At 52.1% G+C, this 24,254-nt stretch overlaps 1 protein-coding gene across 5 annotated transcripts in view; it reads right to left on the bottom strand.

Moving 5' to 3' along the window:
* Positions 1 to 1,134: 1,134 nt before the first annotated feature.
* The window catches only part of C11H10orf143 (chromosome 11 C10orf143 homolog), a 69,614-nt gene continuing 46,494 nt past the window's right edge, over positions 1,135 to 24,254 (bottom strand). Inside the window, exons 4-6 of one of the 5 annotated variants that reach the window (XM_074373369.1) lie at positions 15,005 to 15,086; positions 5,315 to 5,462; positions 1,158 to 4,511 (exon numbers count right to left, since the gene is read on the bottom strand). In XM_074373369.1, coding sequence (XP_074229470.1) covers positions 5,323 to 5,462; positions 15,005 to 15,086 — 222 coding nt within the window. In that variant the 3' untranslated portion in view covers positions 1,158 to 4,511; positions 5,315 to 5,322. Of the gene's footprint in view, positions 5,463 to 15,004; positions 15,087 to 24,254 lie in introns of all 5 variants that reach the window. The other 4 variants (XM_074373370.1, XM_074373368.1, XM_074373371.1 and 1 more) reach the window with 4 other exon arrangements.

The following is a 24,254-nucleotide window of genomic DNA, read 5'->3' as shown; positions in this document are numbered from 1 at the left end:
ACGTTTCTGTGGATTTAAAATTAATTTATGGGACTGGCATAAAACAGACACATAGATCAATGGAACAGGATAGAAAGTCCAGAAAGAAACCCACGCTCTTATGATCAATTAATCTACAAAAAAGGAGGCAAGGAGGGAGAAGACAGTCTCTTCGACAAGTGGTGCTGGGGACGCGGGACAGCTGCCTGTAACAGAAGGACATGAAAACATGCTCTAACACCACATACAAACATAGACTCAAAATGGATTAAAGACCTAAATGGAAGATCAGATACTACAGAACTCCTAGAGGAAAACAGGCAGAACACTCTTTGACATAAATTTCAGCAGTATTTTTTTTGAACCAGCTCCTGGAGTAATGGAAATAAAAGCAAAGATAAACAAACGGGATCTAATTAAACTTAAAAGCTTTTGTACAGCTAAGGAAACCACCAACAAAATGAAAAGACAACCTACAGAATGGGAGGAAATATTTGGAGATGCCGCAACCAACAAGGGGCTGATTTTCAAAGTATACAAACATCTCATACACCTTAATATCAAAAAAACAAACAACCCAATCAAAAAAAAAAATGGACAGAAGACCTAAATAGACATCTCTCCAAAGAAGATATTCAGATGGCCGACAAGCACCTGAAAAGATGCTAAACATCGTTTATTGTTAGAGAAACGCAAATCTGAACTACAATGAGCTATCACCTCACACCAGCCAGAATGGCCATCATTAAAACATCCACAAACAATAAATGCTGGAGAGGGTGTGGAGAAAAGGGAGCCCTCCTACACTGCTGGTGGGAATGTAAATTGGTGCAGCCACTGTGGAAAACAGTATGGAGGTTCCTTTAAAAACTAAAAATAGACTTACCATATGATCCAGCAATCCCACTCCTGGGCATGTATCTGGAGAAAAGTATAATTCAAAAATATACACATGCCCCAATGTTCACAGCGGCACCATTTACAAGAGCCAAGACATGGAAACAGCCTACATGTCCATCAACAGAGGACTGGATAAAGAAGACATGGTACAGCTATACAATGGAACACTATTCAGCCATAAAAAAATAAAATAAAATGATGCCATCTGCAGCAACATGGCTGGACCTGGAGATTATCTTTCTAAGTGAAGTAACCCAGAAAGAGAAAGAAAAATACCATATGATAGTGCTTTTATGTGGAATCTAAAAAAAAGGGACACAAATGAACTAATCTACAAAACAGAAACAGACTCACAGACATAGAGAACAAACTTAAGGTTACCAGGGAGTAAAGGGGGTGGGAAGGGATAAATTGGGAATTTGAAAACTTCCCCCCTTGGGGAGTGATGGAAATGTTAGCTATCTTGGCAGTGGTGGTGGTTTCATGGGTGGGTACGCGTCTATCAGAATTCATCAAATTGTACACCTGAAATTAGTGTAGTTTACTGTACAGGAGTCAGACCACGATAAAGGTGTTTAAATAAATAAATAAATAAATTTGTTTATTTAAGTAAAATAAGCTCGTGGTGGCTCATTGCATGGCCACAGGAAGCGGACAGGTGGATGCAGTGGCGAGGGGTCCCAGTCCACGGGCGCACGGCCCCTTGCTGAGGTCACAGAGTGGGGCCCGCAGCCCTGGACTCACACGCAGGCCTTTCTTGGCTTTTTGGCCCAAGCGTCACTGCCAGGCCACCACGTGAGGGGGTTTCTCCTGCTCTGTCTGCCCCCTGTCGTCCCTTAAACTCCAGGGACACTGCACAGCTTGGGGGCAAGATGGGAGGTGCAGCCTTGGCGTTACGGCTAAGTGTTGACCTGACGTTTTCATTCTCTTCTCAAGATTTCACTCAGGCACGTCTGCAGGGCTTGACAGAACCCCAGAAACTCAGGGCTTGAAAGGCCCCTCCGTCTGAGATGCGATTTCAGTCAGGTTCATCACTTGCAAAGGGAGGGCCGTGCATCCACGAGTAACCAGGCAGCACCCGGCTCCCGAGCTGGGCCTTGGCCGGCAGGTGGGAACCGCGGGATGGGAGGGGACACCCCGGCAGCCAGAGGCCACACACCTCCAGCCACTGACCAGCCATGTGGCTGGAAAACAGCAGTAGAAATAACAGCAGCAGATGCTTATGACCTCTGACCTGCTCATGACCTCTGACCTGCTCATGACGGCTGACCTGGAGCCAGGCCTGCCAAGTGCTCCGAGGCACCTCCGAGGTGGGGGACCCTGTCCCTGTCTCAGAGGTGGGGGGGGGCCCTGTCCGTGTTTCAGAGGTGGGGGGGGACCTGTCGGCGTTTCAGAGGTCGGGGGAACCCTGTCCGTGTCTCAGAGGTTGGGGTGGACCCTGTCCGCGTCTCAGAGGTAGGGGGACCCTGTCCGTGTCTCAGAGGTGGGAGACAAAGGCACATGGAGTCTGAGCCGCCCACCCGCCCTGGCACACAGCTGGAACACACCCCGGTGCCAACTTGAAGAGAGGATTTGACCCCGAAGCTACACTCTCAGCTCCCACCCTACAGAACAATCAGTGGCCCATCTCCTCTCTGTAGGAGTGATGGTCTCCACTCCAGCGTTCAGTTTAAGTCTCTCACACTTACCGACAACCAGAGCAGCACAGGGACCAAACACGCAGGAGACCGTAGCCTGTAATGGATGGAGGCTCCGGGGCAGTCATGGGCCTGGAGCCAGGCACTGGGTCCCGGGGTGGCACCCTGCCCAGGACAGGGCTTTGGGAGAAGTCAGCCACCTTTGGAGAGGTGGGATCCATTTGAAATCGCCTGTCCCTTCCCCCTCATCTGTTACCTTTTCGAAGGGGTTTTGGGTTGGAATCATGGCTGGTGTCTACAAGATTCATTGGTGGCTTTCCTGCGGCAGTTTTGAAAATGCAGAGCAGGAGAGAATTTAGGAACCAGACGGTTCTCATAAAACAAAATAATGAATTCATCCCAAGTATGAGATACTGATTTAGCATCACCTAAGAAGTCATCTTACCACTCTGCGAAGAACATGTTTTCAGTTCTAAAATTTTCTAATGGATACGTCAATTTTAACTGATTTTCCCCCATTAGGTCTAAATCTTTCCTTTGGATCGTGCCACACGGCTGCCATGAGCGCTGATAACATGACAGATGGGGTTAGGATACGCATTTCCATTTTCCAAATGAGCCTTTCCACCGAGGCTGCAGCTGGCCTGCCTCTCTCGGGGCAGGTGAGTCCGAAGGCTCAGGCAGCAACCAGGGTGGGGTCCTGAGTGTGGGACGTGGCTCCTTCACGGAAGCTGAGGCGGGGCTGGGCCCCCCTCCCAAGCAGCGTCTAGACCGGGCTCATGCCTTGCAACCCGTCACCGTGTTTAATTGTCTGATGACAAGGCCGGTGTTAACTATTTTGCAGATGAGGACGCAGCAGCCCGGAGAAGAAATGCCCGGGCCGCAGCCCCGCAGCTGCTTTTCCCGTGACCAGGCCCGCAGCGGCCGCACGTGCGCACACGAGGCTTGCTCTGCGCAGGCGCTGTTCCGAGTGCTTCTCCGTGATTAACCCCCTTGATCCTCACAGCAGGTCGTTGTGGGTTCTCCGAGGTTTACAGACGAGGAAACTGAGGCCTGGAGGGCTCCCGATATTCTCCCAGGGCCACGCAGCCGGGAAGCGGGTCCCCGGGCCCAGCCTCCAGTGATGAGACGCAGACTGGACCCTTTCCCGTCGGAGGGTTGTCTACCAGCCCCTCCCGCCCCCCCGCCCGCGCACGGGGCAGGTCACGCTGCCGGGCCGGGGAGGCTCCGTCGCGCCGCACACAGAGCCCTCCGGGGCCGGCGGCTGTCCCCCGGGAGGCGGGGCCTGTCCTGCCGTGTGGCTGGGCCCTGCGCCCTGCGCCGGCTTTGGCCTCCGTGGGCCACAGCCGGGGGCCGGGCGGGGAGGGCCGGTCTGTGCGGCCCCCGGGCAGTCTCAGCCGCAGCTCCCGGCAGTCCTTGGTGTCCTTCATCACGTGTGCCACGTGTTGGATTATTTCTTTATTGATTTTGCTGCCTCGCTTTGCGAGGTTTTCCCCAGGACTTCACCATAATAATGTGTTCTAGTCAGGCCGATGATGTCTCCCTTAAGAGGTATTAATACCGGAATAAATTGTTCTTAAGGTGCATCTACTTATGAAATAAACCATAACAAGCACACTGCCGCGTTCCGCGAGCACAGTACACGGTGATATACAGAAAGCTGTCGGGTATTCATAACTTTGTTTTAACTTCCTGAATCAGTCTGCCAGGGACGGGATGCCTTTCTGGAACAATCTCTGTTAAAGAGGAAGACTCACCCAAGGCTTGCTCTGAACGAGGTGGGGTGTTTGGCGGGAGGCTCCTGGGTGGTCAGCTGGGGCAGAGGTGGCCGTTCTGCACAGGAGAAGGTACAGAGAGAGCCCCTTCTAGATCTTCGTCCTTCTCTGGCCCGTCTGGAGAGGTCACTGCCTAAACCCCGAACCCACTGCTTCAGGAGGACATCACTGTGTTGGAAGCTCTTTGCTCTAACGGTGGGTGTCATATGCATCGCCATATCTAAATATTCAATTCATTAAGTATTAAACATCTGTTCTAAATAGCACTATGAAATGCAGATGACAGCAGCTGTGTTATATCTTAATACAAAATTCATGAAATCCGTAGCCCCAGCTTTCCAACCTCATTATAAAGCTGTGTGCTCACCACTCGCCACCAAAGTTGTGTCTGAGCTCAGCGGCCTCTTCCGGAAGCCGCAGCACCCAGGCGGTGGGCACTAGAGAAGGATGCCGGGGATGGGGTGGGAGGCCGCCGCCGTCGTGGGGAGACCCGCGGACGAAGCCTTGCCTGTTGTATGCATCCTCGCCCCACCCCACCCCCCGCAGCGAAACTACTGACTCAGTTCAAAGAACTCTCGGGTTTTGTCACCAAAGTAAACCCACACGGGTCCATGCCTGAGACCACGATGGCTCCCATGGTCCGGGGCGGGGCAGCGCGTACCACTGCCCATGGGGCCAGTGCCCTGCAGGGTCCACTAGCCCTGTGCAGAGACTGGCAGGTAGCAGGGCCCCCCACTATCCTGGGGCAGCGGGAGACGAGCTCCAGGGGACAACCAAAGCAAAGAGGACACAGGGGCTGGCCAGTCTCGGAGCCGTCCGTTCTGCAGCACAGACACTCAGAACCAACTCCATGGGACCTCCGCTAACCCCAGGGTGCGCCGGTGGGAGCTGGGCACGCAAGACACCTGACCAGATCGTTAGTTACCTAGTTGTTTAGTTAACTAGCCCATTAGGTGTTCTCCCCTCCCTCTGCACAGCGCTGCTTCCGCCTGGGCGTCTCTCTGGAAACGACCTCATCCTCACCGGTGCCTTCAGTCCAGCGATGCGGCACTCACTCCCGGGCCTGGCAGAAGGCTCCAGAACCTGCCACTGCACTTTGGGTTTCCTCCTGTCCCTGTCCGCTGCCAGCCCGTGCCCTGCGCATGGGAGAGGCTCCACGAGGGTTCCTGAACTGTTGAAAGAACAAATGAACAGAATGTGTGGCCTGTGGGATAATTCCCAAGCTTGCGCCCCGCAAGGCCCCCTCCCACCTCCAGCGTTAACCACCAACAGCCCTGCTTGTCACCCTGCCACCACAACCCACAATAGGAAGCACATTTTATGCTGGACCAATATTCACATCTTTATGAGGATTTGTCCTCACGGGTTGTCTGTTCTAAGATGCACTTGTTCACCTTGTAGCATCTCTGAAATGCACTCAGTCTTACAACCAAAGGCACCCCCTTGCAGGCAGCACTGCCTGCACCCGCCTCAGCTCACTTGAGTTGTCCATCTTTTCGGTACCACGTGGGTTGAATTTCATTTTGGTTAAAATGTCTTCAAAGAGTGTCACTATATTCAGCACTGAAATGAAAGGACTGAGTATGCAAAGAGGTACCAAAGCAGGGCGGCCGATTCCAAGTAGATGCTGAGCACAGAATTCAACGTGAGGGAAGCAAACACTCACCATGAGGAGAGTGACTGGGAGGCCACCTGGTCTTTGCAAAACAACTTCCAAGTGCTTTGTGAACCTTAAGGAGGGACAATGCCCACAAGTAGATGAGGTTGGGTTGTGTCTGGTGCCCAAGACACGTGCGAAGGGCCTAATGATTCCACATCTGGCAGCGCAGCCCCAGGAGAGGAAATGGCCAGTGGCTTGGAAGGAGGAACTCAAAGCACCAGGAAGCTGCTAGGACTGATCCTGGCGTTTCAAATGCCTGTCATTCAATGCCTTTTATTGTGATTTAATGGGTTGTGTGTTTTCTCTCTTAGTTGTTCATAAAATCATAGTACAGTGGGCCCTTCGAAGCCAAGGGTTTCACATCCATGGATTTGACCATCAGCAAATGGAATCCTCCATTTTATATGAGGGCCATGAGCATCCTTGAATCTTGGTGCTCACGGGTCTCCTGGAACCACTCCCCAGCAGACACCCAGGGACACCTGTACATTGTACAACTTCTAGCACTCAGATGGATGAAGTAAAAAATGCGTAACTTTAAAAGGTTTAGCAAACCCACACTCATTTTAGTGTGAAATTCACTGTGAGTGTTTTCTATCTTATTCTACTTAATTTTTCAAAAATTCTGGCTGTGACCTGCTAAACTGATTTCCTGGCCCGTTAACGAGCTGCGATCCGTAATTTGCAAAGATGCTGCTGGCAGCCACTCCCCCTGCCGCATGCAGGAAGCCCACCCAAGAGGTGGGAGAGAGGCGTGGAGGCTAAACCAGCACCGTCTGATAAGAACGCAACGGGGGCCACAGGCACAGTTGTACATTTTCCAGTAGCCACACGAAACGTGCGAAAAGAAGCAGGTGGAATTAATTCTGATACTACAGGTCATTTAACTCAGCATATTAAAAAACATCACCTTAACATGCAAACAATATGCACAAACTCTTCATGAGCTGTTTTACACCCTTTTCTTCATGCTAAGTCTCTGAAAGCCGGTGGGTAATTTGCACTCACAGCTCATCCTAATTTGCACTAGACACGTTTCAGGTGTCGCCATGCTGGACCGCACAGCTCCAGAGCTGGGGTCGGCAAGCCTTTGGTGCAAAGGGCCAGGTAATAAATATTTTAGGCTAAGCCAGCCGATGGTCTTTGGCACAGCCACTCACCTCTGCCATTGTGTGAAAGCAGACAGAGGTGACACTTAAGCATCTGTGGTTGTGTTCCAATAGCTACTCATTTACAAGAACAGGCAGCATGGGGGTGGGGGGGAGGGTATATATAGCTCAGTGGTAGAGCGCGTGCTTAGCATGCAAAAGGTCCTGGGTTCAATCCCCAGTACCTCCATTAAAAGACAAATAAATAAATAAACCTAATTACACATACACCCCACCCCCGCCCCCAAAAAAGAACACTCAGCAGAACAGATTTCACTAGAGGGCCAGAGTCTGCCAAACCCTGATGCGGGTCATTGCACGCCTGAAGCCAGCAATGTCTCCAGACTCTCCAGGACAAGCCTCTTTTACCATTTGCTGCAACGGTCATCAGAAAGTCCTGATTAAGATCTACCACCTCAAGCTCTGGCCCTGCTGAGGGCCACTGGGCAGCCTTCAGAGGTCCCCTGGGCCAGTCTCCCAGCTGTCTTGTTCATATCCCCGCCGTGCTGCCCACCACCCTCACCGTCCACTGTTCCTCCTGACAGCTCGGCATCCACCCCTCCTCCCTCCCACCCTCTCCCCTCTCCCTGCCTCTTCTCACAGAGGTGTTGGCTGGGTTCTCCTGCATTTGTAAAGCATGCGGGCATGTGAAGCTGACTTCCACGAAAGCCGGCATTGTCTCTTATGGACTTGGAACCCCCAGCCAGGGATTAGGGAAAACTGCCGGGCAGGTTCAGGGCAAGCTGGCCAGACAGGCGGGGAAGGTCCCCCCAGTGCAGGGTTTTTCAGAGTCTACAGAAAAGCGTCCCCTCCGTCCCTGGTCACTGCCTCCTGGAGGCCCTGGAGGAGCTGGTGGACCCAGCACAGCAGCGTCTCTACCAGCTCAGCCTTAGCCAAATGGCTCCAACGTCTGATTTTTAGCTCCAGACTAGGTCCTGCCCAGCCCTGCACAGAAAATGATTCCAAATGACAAACACTAGCCTGGTGGCTTCCGAATGCCACCTTGGAGCCAAGTGACCCCCGTGTCATGGTGGTGGGGAGCAGACCTCCCCGGGTTTGCTGGGTTTATCCTTCACCTTTCCATGGGCAATTCCTTGCGCCCAGCTGGCCCCCAATGATGGGAGGGAAGGGAGACCTGGCCAATGAGTCGCTGCCCCGAGGTTTTTGGACCTGCAGCTCTGTTGGCTGAGGCAGACCCACTTGGGGGCTGTTGGCAGCACGTGGAGGAGGCCAGTCTGCAGTGAGGGCGGAGGACGCCAACAGCCGAGTCGCCAAGTGAAGTGCGTGGGGAGGCAGCCGGAGGGTTGCCCCGGGACCCCTCGTCCAGGCCTGGCTCGCTCTTGCCTTTCTAGTGGCTGGTGGCTCTTAGAGGCGTCTCCAGAGCCTTTCAATAAGCCCCCTGCTGCTTCCAGCTCCCCTTTGTTCCGCCCACTTGCAAATAAATGAGTCCTACGAAGCCCTATCAAGTCGATGCGCTCTAGCTCGAGTGGTGGGAGGTCCCAGTGAAAGCAGTGAGGCGGGGAGGGGCCAGGGCCAGTCCCGGGGCTGCAGCCTGGCTGAGGCCAGAAGCACTGAGCCTCCCTTTGCACCCATGGTCCTGTGGTCCTGGGCTTGGTTTAGCTGTGCCTTCCTCACCCAGAGGAGAGGCACCTGCTTGTCTTCCATCTCCGGGGCGGCCTGTTCTGCCTGCTCTCCTCCGGGCATCCAAGGAAGATGGCCAGCTGCAGGCAGCAGGTGGCTTGCTGACTCACAGAAGCAGCGGGGTGTCTGGGAGTCGGAGGGCTGGGCCAGCTGGACCTCTGCCCCCTGAGACCATTAACGTGCAGAGAAATCCCCTCCCGAGCCCTTTCTTCAGAAAACACATGTGATTTTGTTAATATCACATGCTTCTTTGGGGTGTCACCAGGCTGAACTGGGGGGTGAATGATAAAGTCACTCCAAGCTGGGGCCAAGGGCGCTGCTCTTTACAGCAAACTTCCTGGACAGGCTGAATGCTGTCCCTTCCAAGTGCACGTCCCCTCGCTACGTGCCCCTGCAGAGTATCTCCCTCTGTCCGGCAGTTTCAAGGAAAGTTCATGGAGATTTTCCTCGCTCTTTTGAAATGCATTTAGAAACGGTTGTGTTGCTGAGGCTGGGGGTTCCAAAGGCTCCCAGTTACTGGAAGGTTCTCCCTAATTTGAAATATTTTCCCCTCTAGCTCCCAAGAATTCATGCAAACGTTCCCAGTGTTCAGGTTTGGATCAGAGCTCCAGCGCCAACTGGTGCGGTGGGAGGAAGAGCGGGTGATTTAGGCTTTCCGTTAAGGTGATGAAAACCTCTCCGTGCACACTGAGATATACAAAAGGAGCAGGGACTCGGCAGTCAGCAGCTGAAACCACCTCTTTGCGGGGCTCCAGTGAGAAACAGGCCTGTCCACCCCACGGATGCACGGAGGAGGCCAGGCAGTGACATGCACAGCAGGTGACCACATGGAGCCAGGACTGGGCGCCTGAGGTCCACTGGGCTTCTCTCCTCCTCCAGCCATGCTCCTGGGTTGGGGGAACCACATCTGACGTTCACTGGCCATAGAGGAGGTCCTACAAAGCCCCAGACCACTGAGGATGAACAGTGTTCATGACCAGGACTCCAGCCCTAGTGGTCCAGGGCTCAGCCAACTGGACAGAGGGAGGCAGGGGGCTGGTTGTGGTGGACATTGGCCGACCACATAGCTTGTGCCTCAGAACAGCAGGAGATCGGTGACACCCAGTGTCCTAATGGCTCACAGGACTGAGGGGTATTGAGTGAGGGGATGTCTACATACCCACCAAGCTTACAGCCTTGAGAATTATGAGATCAAAGTAGAATGGTGTCCCACTCCTGGGCACGTGTTGGGAGAAAACTAATACGAAAAGTCACATGCAGCCCAATGTTCACAGCATCACTATTTATAACAGCCAAGACATGGAAGCAACCTAAATGTCCATCGACAGGTGACTGGATAAAGATGTGATAGATTTATACAATGGAATACTACTCAGCCACAAAGAAGAATGAAATAATGACATTGCAGCAACATGGATGAACCTAGAGATGATACTAAGTGAAATGAAAGACAAATATCGTATGATATCACTTATATGAAGAATCTAAAAAATGATACAAATGAATTTATCTACAAATCAGAAAGAAACTCGCAGACATAAAAAACAAACTTACGGTTACCAAAGGGGAAAGAGGGGGAGGGATAAATTTGGAGTTTGGGATTTGCAGATACAAAGTACTATATATAAAACAGATAAATTAGCTCCTATGGTGCAGCACAGGGAACTGTATTCAATAACTTGTAATAACCTATAATGGAAAAGAACCTGAAAAAGAACATATATATATATGTATATGTATAACTGAACCACTATGTTGTACACCAGAAACTAATACAACATTGTAAATCAACTATACTTCAATTTAAAAAAAAGTAGAATGGTGGTCCCCTGGGGCTGCAGGGTGAGGAAAAACTGGGGAGTTTGTTCATGGCTATAGAGTTCCAGTTCTGTAAGATGAATGGTTCCGGAGGTTGGTTGCACAACAACATGAATATACTTAGCACCACTGAAACGGGTAAATTAAAAGCACTTAAAAACCCTAAATTACACTTAAGATACTGAATTTTATTTTATGTATTTTACCACAATGAAAAATAAATTTAAAAAGAGCAAGGCCCAGCTGTAACAGCTATTTTAAATAAGTTACTTTAAAATAGCTACCCTAGCGGGGAGAGGGTATAGCCCAGTGGTACAGCACATGCTCACCACACACAAGGTTCTGGGTTCAATCCCCGGTCCCTCCACTTAAATAAGTAAATAAATAAACCAAATTACCTCCCCCCCACTTTTTTTTAAATTAAGTTACCTTAAGTATGAAAACTCAGATAGGCTGAGCATAAAGAGATGGGAAAGTACAGAAACCAGTAAGCGTAGGAAAGCTGCAGTGGCTACATTAATATCGGACAGAACAGAACTCAAGGCAGCCCTGAAGGAGAGAAGGAGGAACATTTCACGAGGACTGAAAAGTCATTCGTCAGGAACTCTGGACTCTGGGCTCCTCATCGGAGCCCACACACCAGTCACCGGTCCGCAGGTAGTGGCCCTGCTGCCTCTTTTCTCCCGTCCCCGCGCCCCCAGGGCAGGCAGAGTGGTGGCTGTGTGCAGCCACTCCAGGGGGACAGTCTCAGACGAGGACAGAATCGCCCAAGTCACTCTCGCTCTGGCCAGGCAGTGCCTCCAGGAGGGACGGAGGTCCATGCTGTGAGACCTGGCCCTGCCCCCGGGCCCGCCACCAGCCTGCCCACTCAGGCCCGCTGCCCATGCTCACAGACAGCATCCTGGACTGCGATGCCCAGGAGACCCAAGGGGCTGGGCAGCAGCCCCAGGCTTGCCCAAGGAAAGGAGTTCCCGGGAACTGTGCCCTGGGAGGCAGCAAGGAGGAGGAGGGGAGTCTCAGCCCTCGGTCTAGGGTTTTCCTTCCCGTCTGTAGTCACGGCAGATGACGACATGTGAGGAGTGGACAACATCCCAAGAAGCCTGGACTGCGGGGGCAGGGCTGTTATCATGAAAGCACAGTTGTCTGTCGTCAGGGCTCAGTGCTCCAGGGCTCTGAGCGGGGTGGAGGGTGTGTGGACGGCGCCTCCCTCAGCACTAGAGCTGTGATGGAATCACCCTGGCATAATGTCTTCAAGGCTCATCTGTGTGGTAGCTTGTGTCAGAGTTTCCTTTCTTTTTAAAGCTGAATGGTATTTCATCATCATATGTATCCACCACGTTTTGTGTTTCCGTTCATCCATTGATGGACATGTGGGTGGCTGCCACCTTTCGGCTCCGTGCATGATGCCGCTACAAACACAGTGCACAAATGCCCTTCACGCCCCTGCTCTCCATTCTTTTCGGTATTTCCCCAGAAGTGGAGTTGCTGGGTCACATGGAATCTATTTTTAATTTCTGAGTAATTACCATACTTTTTAATACGGCAGCTGCACCATGTTACAGTCCCAGCAATGGTAGACAAGAATTCCAATGTTTCCACATCCTTGCAACGTGTTATCTTCACATTTTTTGACTGGAGCATCCCGATGGGTATGGGGGGGGGGTCCTCGCTTTTTAAAATCCGCTCTGACCAACTCTGCCTTGTAGTTGGCGTGCTCGGGTCAGTAACGTTCAGTGTGATGTCGATGTGGTGAGCTTTAGGTGCGCTGGTGTATTGTTTCCGGCTTGTCCCCTCTCTTTGGGGCTCCTCTGTTCCTCTTCTTCTGCCTTCTTCTGGATTATTTGAATATTTTTTTAAATCCATCTTAATTATTATATTGTGTCTTAGCTATCCTTTGCATTACACTATCAGCGGTTGCTTAGGGCTTACAATACGCACACTACACGTCCTTCACTTCTCAGTCTCGTTAGAGTTAGCATTGCACCACCATGTGTAAGATGTAGGAACCTTATTACTGTGTAAGTCCATGTGTCCCCCTCCAGGCCTTTCATCTATAGTTGTCCTGGGCATTATATCCACATTCATAATAAACCCCAGAAGACAATGTTACAATTTTTGGCTTACAACCATCTTTTGTATTTTAAAGAAAATAAGATTTTAAAGTTCGTTTCTATTTACCCACGTATTTCCCAGTTCTGATACGCTTCATTACTTCTTTAAAATCTGAATTTCCTACTGGCATCATTTCCCTTCAAATAATTGCTTTCAGCATTTCTCATAAATAGCAACAACTTCTCTAGGTGTTATTTAATCTGAAAATATTTCCCTTTTTTGAAGTGCAGTGTCCCTGACTATAGACTCCGAGGGTGACAGGAGCACCAAACACACTGTTCCACTGCCTTCTGGCCTCCATAGTTTCTGATGAGAAGTCTGCCGTCGCTCAGATCCTGCTCTTCGTGTACGATGTGTGTGGTGTTTCCTTTGCTCCACGCGTTTCCCTTCTTTTGATTTTCAGCAGCTTGATTATGATGCTTAGACATGGTTTCATTTACATTTATCCTGTTTGGGGTTCACTGAGCTTTTTGAAACTGAAATGTATGTGTCTTACCGAACTTAGGAAATTTCTTGGCTACTATAACTTTGAATACTTTCCCTTCTACATTCTCTGTTTCCTCTCCTCTTGGGACTCAAACCGAGCATGGGTTAGACCTTTTGAGATTGTCCCACAGGCTGCCAGGGCCCTCTTCATTATTTTCAGTCTGTTTTCTCTCTCTTCTTCAGGCTGCGTCACTGATACTCATCTTTATTGAAATTCATGGACTCTTTCGTCTACTTTCTCCAGTCTGGTAATAAGCCAATTCCCCGAATTTTTATTTTCAAGTATTGTATTTTTTTAGTTCTAGAATTTCTATTTGGTTCTGATTTTTATAATTTTTATTTCTTAGCTCTTTTTTCACTGCCAGCATATTTTCCTTTACTTAATGGAGTATAGTTACAGTATCTTCTTTGAAATCCTTGTCTTTTAATTCCAGCATCTTGGGGTCATCTCAGGATTGCTCTCAGCCGATGGACTTTTCTCTTGAGACTGGGTCACATTTTCCTAGATTTTTTTTTTTTAATGTCATGCAATTTTTGTTGTTCCCTGAGTATCATGTGTCGGGAATGGCATATTGCAGAGATTCTGGAGTCTGTTCTAATCCTCCAGAGAGTGTTGACTTCCTGTTTTGGTAGGCAATTAACATGACTGGACTTAAACTGCAAACTCTGTGTCTTCAGTATCAGCTCAAATCACAGTGCAGATCTTTTATTTTAGCTAAATTGCTTTGGGTCTGCCTATAAGCATGTGTAGTTCAGGGATCAGGCAGAGATTTGGGTAGAGGTTTTTCTTTTTGTGCAGAGTTTTTCATTTTTATTTGCAAGAGGACTAGGTCCAGTAGAAGTTTACTTCGCTGTACCCATATACTTACTTTTAATGCACAGGTGCTTTGTTCTTCTATCCCAAAGCTGGGAGGACTCTGAGCAGGTGACTTGGTGACAGGTAGAAGTGCCTTCAGAAGAGATTAAGGAATAAAAGGCCAACTCTCTCTAGGCTGAGGACAGAGGCAGCTCTGAGAAACCCTGCCTGTATTAGTTTGCTCAAGCTGCCACCTCCACGTGGCTTAAACAACAGAAATTTATTTTCTCACAGTTCTAGAGGCTGGAAGTCCAAAAGCAAGGTGTCAGCGGGGTTGGTCTGTCCTGAGGCCTCTCTCTCTGGCACGTAGATGGTGGTCCTCTTCCTGTGTCTTCACACTGTTTTCCTCTGTGTGTGTCTGTGTCCTAACCTCTCCTTACAAGGAAAATAGCCGTATTGGATGGGGACCCACCCTAATGACCTCATTTAACCCTGAACACCTTTAAAGTGTCTATCTCCAAATACAGTCACATTCTGAGTTACTGGCAGTTAGGACCTCAACATGTGAATTTGGCGGGGGGCAGGGGGACAATTCATCGCATAGCACTGCCCTTCAAAGGCTGAGGTCTGCCCTCTCTTAAAAGACTGTAATGAGTTCAGTTGATCCACCCAATGATGCCCATGTTATTCCCATATTCTGATGAGAAAACTGAGGCTCTGGAAGATGCAGTCATGGACCTATTGAGTGGCACATCTGGTACCCACTTCCCATGTCAGCTTGTCTGACCAGGTGCCCATTTTGGGTTTTGGGCTCTGGTACTCCAAGCCCAGTAGGTCATGGGCACAGACCTCAGGACCTCCCATCATAGGACAGAAGTACTGATTGGGGCAGACCCCATGTTGGATGGAGGGGGTAGTTCTGTGGGCCCTGTCTGCAGCTCAGCACTGCCTCCTGGCAGCCCCAGTAGCAAGACCCAGAGGCAGGCAGCTCTCTCCCCAGGCCCTCAACACCAGGGCCTGGGCATTCCTAAAAGCCCTACCTGGTGCCTCACCTGAGAGGAGGGCTCCTCCCTCATCGCCATGGCTGTGCGGTGCTGCGAGCATCCCACGTTGCAGCGGTGTGCATTTGACAACCTGCCGGAGAAGCAGACATGGCTCCGCGTGGGTATGAATCACCGTAGGGTGTCTGAGTCCCCAGAGTATGGCATGGCTGCCAGGCAGGTGTGCAGCCCACATCAGGGCACCCTGCTCTGTGCCGTTCTCTCCAAGCGGACCGGGTAGGGCTCCCAGAGAACGGTGGTGCCAAGCAGAGTCTACAGTTCTTCCTGGAGCATCCAGCTTCCCATACATGTCTCTTCCCACCAAGGATTGCCATGGAAATGAAAACTTCTAGGGACACGCCCTGCGTGGCGTTCTGTTGGCTCTTCCGAGGTGCAGCTACGAGATGAAGCGACACTTAAAATGAACAGAATTGGAACGTTTGGGAAAACCTGGCTTCAAGGTCATTTTAAAGTACAGTGATACTGAAGAGCATGGCACAGGGAACTGAGGCATGGACCCGCCGGGGCTGCCAGAAAGCCTGGGAGAGTTGGGGGACAGGTAGAAAGGCTGCTGGCTGTGGAGTGCTCCACAGCCATATTGCTGGCTCATTTTAACGACCAAGAACGTTTTTAACGGAGCACTGCTACTTCCTTCCAGCTTGATTCATGCAGTGGTATTGATGCAGTACATTCATGCAATCTGCTGCAATTACACCGTCTAGGGAACAGCGTGGCAACCCACTAATCCCCTGGTAAAGTATTTGATAAACAAACAAATTCAGAGAAGGGTCCCTCGCAAAAGGGGTCACACCGCTTGACCTCCCACAAAGAGGCGGCTGGCTCTGCCCTCCGCCTGAGAGCCTGCCCTCCCCACTGTCCAGCCATCCCCCACGGGGGGAGGCACACGCACCTGCACGGGCATCATGCCGCCAGGTAACTGCAGCCTGACATGTCGCCCAGTGTGGGGTCACGACAGGGAGATGTGCGATTGAAGGGACAAAAACACCCCAAGGAAATCAACACGGGACTTATTAATACCAGACCCACAGGTGACAGCTGCCAGACAGTCGGTCAACAAGGGGCCCGTGTCTGCGTGATCCCGGCTAACCCGTTACGATCTTTACGAGGCGTCCTTCTGGGGGGCCCGGGCCCGCAGATGCGAGGGCAGCCCCTTCCCTTTATTAGCAGCTAAGCTCTTTATACTGTGGCCGCACTGCAGCAGGTCAGAGGCCTGAGCTTTGTTGCCTTATGTTATTGAAAGCCCGGATTCCGGCAGCCTTCCCCCTCAGGTCGCGCTTTGTCTGCGAATGCATTCTCATTTTTCCACGTACAGAGACCGTCTGGAGAGAGGCAGAAAAAGATTAGGACTGTAATATACTTAAATCCAATTTATTTGCCTGGCCAGAAACTTCCACCTTCCACAATTGCTTCCTGCCCAAGATGTTGTCTTTAATGCTTTGGTGACAGGAAGAAACACGGGGTGCGGGCTCCCAGGCAGGTGCGGGCGTAGAGACAGGGCCCGGGTCCTGAGGCGTCCAGGCCAGCGGGGACAGGAGGGCCCAGAGGGGGTGTCCAGCCACAGACTGCAGTTGCTGGTTCAAAACTTCTCCTTGGTTTACGTGGAATAAATCTGCAGCACAGGGTGTTCACCATTAGAGAATGGCACGTCCCGAGAAGCCGGCTGGCTCCCGGTCCCGGCCACAGCCGCTCACTCGCACCTTCTGTCCCCCTGGAGTGGCTGTCTGCTGGCCCGGCGCCCGCCCAGGTGCCCGCCCCAAGCCGGGTGGTCCCCCCAGCCGCAGCTAAGGTCTGTCTGTGGAAGCATGCCCTCCGGACTGCGCCTCTGGACGCGGGCAGGAAGCCAGGGAGGGAAACAAACGATCTGGGGGGATTATTTTGTTAATTAGCGTTTGCTCAGTTTAAATGATGGGGCCCTGAGGCCTGGCAGGGCACGGGGAGTGGGGAGGTGCGGGCAGCCTCCTGGAGGGCACCCAACCTCTGCCCAGACCCCTCTCTATCCCCTGCCCAGCAGAATTCGGTCAGGGGCCTGCCTTGGCCTTGGACCACCCAGCTCATGAACTTGGGCCTGGGCTGCCGACCTACATCTGTCCAGTGTGGCTCACAGCGCAACCACTGAACACCGACTGTGTACGCTCTTCCATGTCAGGCCTTGACAAAGGCAGGAAGCAAAGAGGGCAGCCCAGAGAGAAGTGATGAACTGGGGCCTCTGAGCTCAGGGCAGGGAGGCAGGACCCGGGGACAGAGCCCCGGATGGCAGGGAGCACCCAGGGAGGAGCTTGAGAGACACTGCACAGAATGACGAGCTGGGGCCGGTTTGCCTGGAACGTTGTTCCTGTGAGCACTGAAAGTCACAGACGCCAGGACACCCTCAGTTGCAGACAAACCAGGACAGCTGGTCACCGTGGCAGCCAGAGGCCCAGCGCAGTGCTGCTCTGTCGCCCCTGTGTGACGCTGAAAGTCAGCTCACAATCTGTGCCTGTTTCCTCACCTACACACCATGGACGACAAGAAGGGTGCCTTTACCTCTAGGAAACCTCATGGCTTCTCATACACACTTTGGTTTGGGTCCATGGCCTTCCCCAAGGCATCTTGGATGTTTTTAAGGAAGACAGTGGTTACCATCAGTCTGCTGTCCCCAGAGAGCCAATGGGCATGATCCATTCAGAGATGGGGCAAACTGCGCTGCATCGATGATGCAGAGTTTGGGGTAAGAAACTGGCTTGCCTGGGGAGGCTGGCTCCAAAGTCAGCAGTAGGAGGCCTGGAAGCTCCAATCTTTTGGCAACTTAGATGGTAAGGGTGCTCCGGGCTGGGACCCCTGTCCTCTGCCTCTCTCCCTTTTCATGGGATGAGCATGAGAGCAGACACATCAGTGGGGACACGAGGAGCTGGTGATGGAGCAGCCTGAGCCTGGGTGCCACCTCTCTAAGGGAATGCTGGGAAACTCAGCTGCCAGTAGCACCAGCAGGCCTGGGTCCCTGCACCTGCCAGCCTCCAGTCCCTTGTGAGCTAAAGTCACCCCGTGCCTGCTGCCAGGCTGTCCACAAAGAGCTACCGTGACTGTGCCGTGACATCTGCTGGTCCCCGCTGTGCTGCTGTGCAAGGCACAGGGGGGTACATGGGTCCCTCTGAGGTGAAGGTCATGTCAAGGCTCCTTTTGCAAAACATCTCAGAAAGCGGGTCATTTGGTTCACGGATATCAAATTCTGTATCGGCATCCACCTCTTTCCCCTTACTGAAATAAGACGGCAATGACGGTCTTTGGTGGTCCTCCCCGGCCCGCCCCCACCCTGCCTGCCTCCGATGGAAGAGCGCCTTAATCAAAAGGACAGGAGAAGAGACCACGGGAGTGGAGCTGGAGGCCCAGCGAGAGGGGGCCCCAAGGGCCATGGTGGGGAGGGGGTGCTTTGGGAAACCGCGCCAGCCTCCTCGTCCAGGGCACCGTTCCTGGGCGCAAGCCAACATGCAAAGGGAAGCCTGGGCCCTGGTCAGGACCCACCGCCACTCCCAGACCTCTGGGAGGCCTCCTGGTGGGTGGGGATGCTTCACTGTCCAATATGCCATCACCACCCAAGGGCAGCGTCTGGGAAGTCGGTTCCACTTCGAAGGAGACAAGACTCCGGGGCTGGCATCTTGCCAGGGAGGCACTGAGTTCAACACAGGTCATCCCAAACACAGGTGGCTTCCACGAGCCTGAATCTGAGGGCTGCTGACAAGTGTCACCGTCCCCACACAGGACGTCCAACCCCAGAAGGGAACGAAGACAGTGGTCCCTTTTGGTAGGCTCAGAAGGCAGCTTTGGGCAGAAATCTGTGCACAGAGTTGATTCTTAGGAGGGTTACAAATGCAGCGAAGAGCAGGAACATTTTACAAACAGATTTTGCCAAACTGTCTTCCAAAGTGACCGTAACACTGTTCACTGCTACCAACAGGGACAAAGTGCCTACCTTCCAACATCTTCACCAGCACCGTTAGGTTTTTAAAAAATTCTTACCAACTTGATAGTAAGATTTGATTTGCATTTTTAAACCTACGGGTTTTAGCATTTTTTGCTGCAGCAAAAACTCAAAAGCAACCCAAGTGTCTATCACCAGGGTACCAGCTCTGTGAATTATGGCTCATGTAGTCAGTGTAATCACCCATGGCTCTCAAAACAACGGGCCAGACCCGTGTTGATGAGCTGTGTTCACGGGAAAGACCTCCAAGACGCGGTGTTAGGCGAAATGGAAAGTTAAAATAAATAATGCATATAAACATGTAACTATTGTCTGTAATAATGTAAATAAATATGTAATATAAATACATGTGTATAAAATATAAGTATATAAAATAAGTAAATAAATATAAAAATAAATTAGGGATTGGATATTCACAGATACACACTACCACATATAAAGCAGATAAACAACAAGACCTACTGTAGAACACAGGGAACTACATTCAATGTCTTGTAATAACATATAATAGCAAATAATCTGAAAAGAAAATATACATATGCATGTATATGTGTAAGTGAATTGCTTTGCTAATCACCTGAAACTAACATTGTAAATCAACCACACTTCAATAAAAATTTTTTAAAAAAGGAAAATGGAAGTTGTAGGAATTTTGTGTATGGCTGTAATGGGCTCCGTACGCAGGCACCCCCCCCCAAAACCTGCACCTGCGCTCACGTGTGCACACATGCACACTCACACACCCCTCCCAGGCGGACGCATCCGTGGGCATCAGGCAGGAAGACAGCAGACGGAGCCGGCCCAGCGTGAGGGTGGCTGTGGCTTCCCGGCTCTTAGGGCTGGACTCACAGAGTGCGCGGTGTCCCCGGGTAGATGGGAAGGTCCTCCTGCAAGTGTTAACCCATAGGGCAGTTTGGATGGAGCTAAGTTAACTGATCGAGGAAATAAATTAGAAAACGCAAAATCTGCTAATCGGATTGAGTTTTTATTCTTAGAAGAGCCCGTAGATGGATGAGTATCGTGATCCTGTCACCGGCCCACGGCGTGGACGTGCTGAGTCCTAGTGCCTGTCCTGCAGGGGGCTGGCCAGGCCTGCGGTCCCCCCCGCCCCCACACATCAGCCTTTGTCTCTCCTGCGCCTCTTCCCACTGGACTCCGGGGGTCACTAGGCCGTGGGTGAGGGGGCACTGCCTGTCCAGGTGAACAAGACCCATCCCTGGAGGAAGTTTCGGACCCCCACCCAGAAGGTCTGGTTGTTCAGGAGGGCTGGGGCCAGCTCCGTCCGCCCAGGCCACCTGGCTTGTGGGGGCTCCCACGGCATCTCCCAGTGGGACGGGCTTTGGGGGAGGCATCTGGCCGTGAAGTGGCCCTCACAGCTTCCGCCCTGGTGCGCATCAGGTGACTGATGGGCTCCCAAACCACTGAGATCGTGACTGGCCTCCACGGAGCCAGGCGGCACTGCCAGTGCATCTGAGAGCAGAAGGGAAACTGTACGTGTCAATGTCAGCCTGTCCAACCAGCAGGTAATTCAAACGGCATGGGCCCCACCTGCGCGCGCCGACGACAGGGAGCGCGACAGCCCTCATGTCCTCCGACACCAGACTCCGCATTTCTGCAGCCCCTCGGGCCGGCATCACTCACTTACAAACCACCACACAACACTGCGGGTAGCAGCGTGAAGACCTTTATTCCAGGAACGTTTTTATTCTGTGGAATTTTCATCTGAAGCAAGAGGCTTCAGAAAAATAAGCACAGACAAGGAGGTGTGATTGGGCGGCCACGGCATGTCCAGTCACACTCACACTAGTGGAGATGAAGTCACAACTCGGAAAGTCACAGCCCGTGACACCGGCAGGGCTCGTGTCCGTCAGTGGCGGGGATCACGGATGCAAAGGCGAGGCGGCCTCCTCTAAGCCTATCGAATGTGCTTCCCCACGCTCCCAGGCAGACTGACACAGCAGTCTGCCACAACTAGGCTGGCGAGTAGATTCTGCAAAACACATTTTCCCAGGAAATCCAGTTGCGCCTGCTTTGTTTGCCCGGGAAGTGCCCATCATTTGCTGACACTACATGCATTGGGCTTAGGCTCTTTGGGCGGAAAGGTTGTGCGCCTTCATCCAACAGGGGTGGGATGAGAGTGCCCCGGGGGATCCGGTGGGGAAGGGGCCGGAGTGGGCACCCTTGGGTCCCATGCTCGCTGGGCGGTGCTGCCTTCCCCCAGGACCCGCCCCAGGGGCCCTGCCTGCAGTCAATACAGCCGAAGGCAGGTGTTCGGGGGTTCCCACCACAATTTATTTTAATTACATGTGACGTAAAAAGACCACCTACGGATGAGATGATGCCGCCGTAAGAGTCTCGAGGTTACTGTGGGGAACACTTCACATCCGAAGTGTGCTTTCCCCAAGGAGTTATACTACCATTTGATTTAATTTTTAATTTTTATATTTTAATCAAAAATAGATCAAATGGTGGTGGTCTCTCCAGGGAAACATACTTCAGATAGGAAGCCGGCCACACGCCTTTTAAATATGTAAAGCTGCCATCCCCGCAGAAGTCACGGATGGCGCCCGCTGCCAGCCGCCCCGCCGCGGGCTGGGCGCGTTTCCGGAGGAGCGAGGCCGCTGCAGCCTCACCTGCTCCCGCCCGCCCTGAGCTCTACACAAAGGACGAGAGGCTCATTTAATCGGTGCGGCTTCACACCGCGTGGGGCCTCAGATCTCCCTGGGAGAGGCCAGGTAGGTCTCCCACAGGAAGCCCCCTTACCTTTCCAAGGTGGGGCGGCGGGCAGCGTGACTCACGTCCCCGGTGGGTGTGTGTGTACACCTGAACCCTTTGATCTGTGTTCTAAACAACAGGTAGCACAACTTTTCATTCTTATCCAGGTGCTTGGGTGGAAGCGGTGTGTCTTCCACCCACGAGGGTCACCTGGCCTGTCACATCACCACCCTGAGGTTGGCCCAGCCTCCTGCTGCTGTCCAGGGGGCCTCCAAGAGCAGCCACCCAACCCCCTGTGTGACCTCAGGTGATGCACGTGTACGTTCTGCGGCTTCTCCGGACTCGATGTTCTCACCTGTAAAGTGGGGGCGACGCTGGGGTGTGCCCGCGGCATCATGTGGGGATCAGAAGTCCATCCAGGGACATGCCGGTGGAGTCCTGGCTGCACAAAAGATGTGCGCACTGACGTTATACCGTTGACGTCTCACTGTTGCATGGGTGATAAAGGTGATCTGCTGGTTCTCTCTCATCCTGAGTGTCACTCAGGATGCTGGAGGGTCTGTTCAAGGTGTGAGAGGGCTGGGTGCTCAGTGAGGAAACAGCCCGGATAACAGAGGAGACCCGGGGCCTCCAGAAGCCCTGCCCTTCCCAGGGGCTCCCTTAACGCCCCGACAGTGCCCACAGCTCTGCAGCCTGCAGCGGCTTTCTCAAGTACTGGATCTCCCTTCCATAAGTAACCCAAGACACCTGCATTCCAGACTCCAGGCTCCCCCACTGCAAAGCCAGCAGATCCCCATGAAGCTGGGAGGAGGGCAGAGAAAGGGGCAGGACGGGGGGAGCGGGGATAGGGGACAGAGCACCATCCACTTTCTCTAACTCCTGTCCCTGTGCCAGCTGAGATCAGTGACACCCTGGCCACATCCACCCGGTCCTGGAGACCCGTTTCTCGTACTCATATATTTAACACATCCCTCTGGTGCCCCAAGTCGGGGAGGTGCCCATCAACGTCACTGACATAAAGATCCACTGCAAGTATTTCTTCTGAATTAGCTCCAGGGAACTAACGCAGTTTCTCCTAAAGAACAGGCACACCTTCTGTCTACAGGTCATCGGGGTGCCGGCCAGCTGTCTCTGCACCTCAGAAGCCCAGAGAAACAGTTCATGCTCACATCTGGCGGCCTGGTTCCTGGTCCAGGTGTCCTCTGCTTTGGTCTGTAATTTGTTTTCTGCCCTCATCTCTGTGGCTTATCACAGACGTGCTTGATGCTGGGCTGTCCAGCTCCCTCTAGAAGCTGTAGGACAGCAGAGCAGGTGAAGGCGAGTCTGGCTGTGTCGCCTCCTTGGCCCCACCTGCCAAGGCTGAGGGTGGAGCCTGACTGTGGGCGCCAGGCAGGGGCAGGCACCCCTCTCCCTGGGACCAGCACCCCTTGCACCTGCTACCTCATCACTGCCTTGGCCCATGGCTGGGCTGGACAAGGCTCAGTCCCCAGTGCCCAGTGCTGGGGCCACCATGGCCTCTTCTGTTTGCTCTGGCTGGGACTCTGGGACAGTGGTGTGGGCCCCCAACTCAGGATGCAGGGTAAGTGGATTTGGCTGCTGTTCCAGATCTGGGGGTGGTGGGGAGGGTGCTCAAGGGAGGTGAGGTCTGCAGGGACTTCAGTCAACTTCAGGCTCCAAGGGCCACTCCCTAACCCGCAGTTACACGGGTCCCAGAAGCTCACCACATTTTCTCATAGACCACGCACAGCCCACACATTGCAGAGCAAGCTGTGAGTGCAAGGGAGAGCTGGGGAGACACGTTCTTAATAGACTTCATTCTGAAGGCAGAGGCCTGGGACGTGCAGTGAGGCCACAGGTGGCCCCTGGAGCGCACTGTCCCAGGTGTGTCCCACTGTCCCTAGGACAGCCCCCTGAGGCAATAGAAATAGAAGCAAAAACAAACAAATGGGATCTAATTACACTTATAAGCTTCTACACAGCAAAGGAAACCATAAATAAAATGAAAACCTGAGAATGGGAGAAAATGTTTGTAAATAACGCAACTGACAGGGCTTAATTTCCAGAATATACAAACAGCTCATACAACTCAATGACAAAAAACAATCTAAAAATGGGCAGAAGACCAAGCAAACATGACTCCAGTGAAGACATACAAAGGGCCAACAGGCACATGAAAAAATGCTCAGTATCGCTAGTTAGCGGAAAAATGTAAATCAAAACTACAATGAAGTACCACTCACACCAGTCAGAATGGCCATCATTCAGAAGTCCACAAATGATAAATGCTGGAGAGGCTGTGGAGAAAAGGGAGCCCTCCTACACTGCTGGTGGGAATGCAGTTTGGTGCAGCCACTGTGGATAACAGTACGGAGATTCCTCAAAAAACTAAAAATAGACCTACTACATGGTCCAGCAATCCCGATCCTAGGCATATATCCAGAGGGAACTCAAATTTCGAAAAGATACATAGCAACACTATTTACAATATCAGCACTATATACAATAGCCAAGACATGGAAGCAACCTAAATGTCTATTGACAGATGACTGCATGAAGAAGCTATGGTGTATA

This window comes from Camelus bactrianus, chromosome 11 (assembly GCF_048773025.1).
Source record: "Camelus bactrianus isolate YW-2024 breed Bactrian camel chromosome 11, ASM4877302v1, whole genome shotgun sequence".
NCBI classification, from domain to species: domain Eukaryota; kingdom Metazoa; phylum Chordata; class Mammalia; order Artiodactyla; family Camelidae; genus Camelus; species Camelus bactrianus.
The sequence above is the reverse complement of the archived record's forward strand: the minus strand, read 5'-3'. Positions and strand labels throughout refer to the sequence as shown.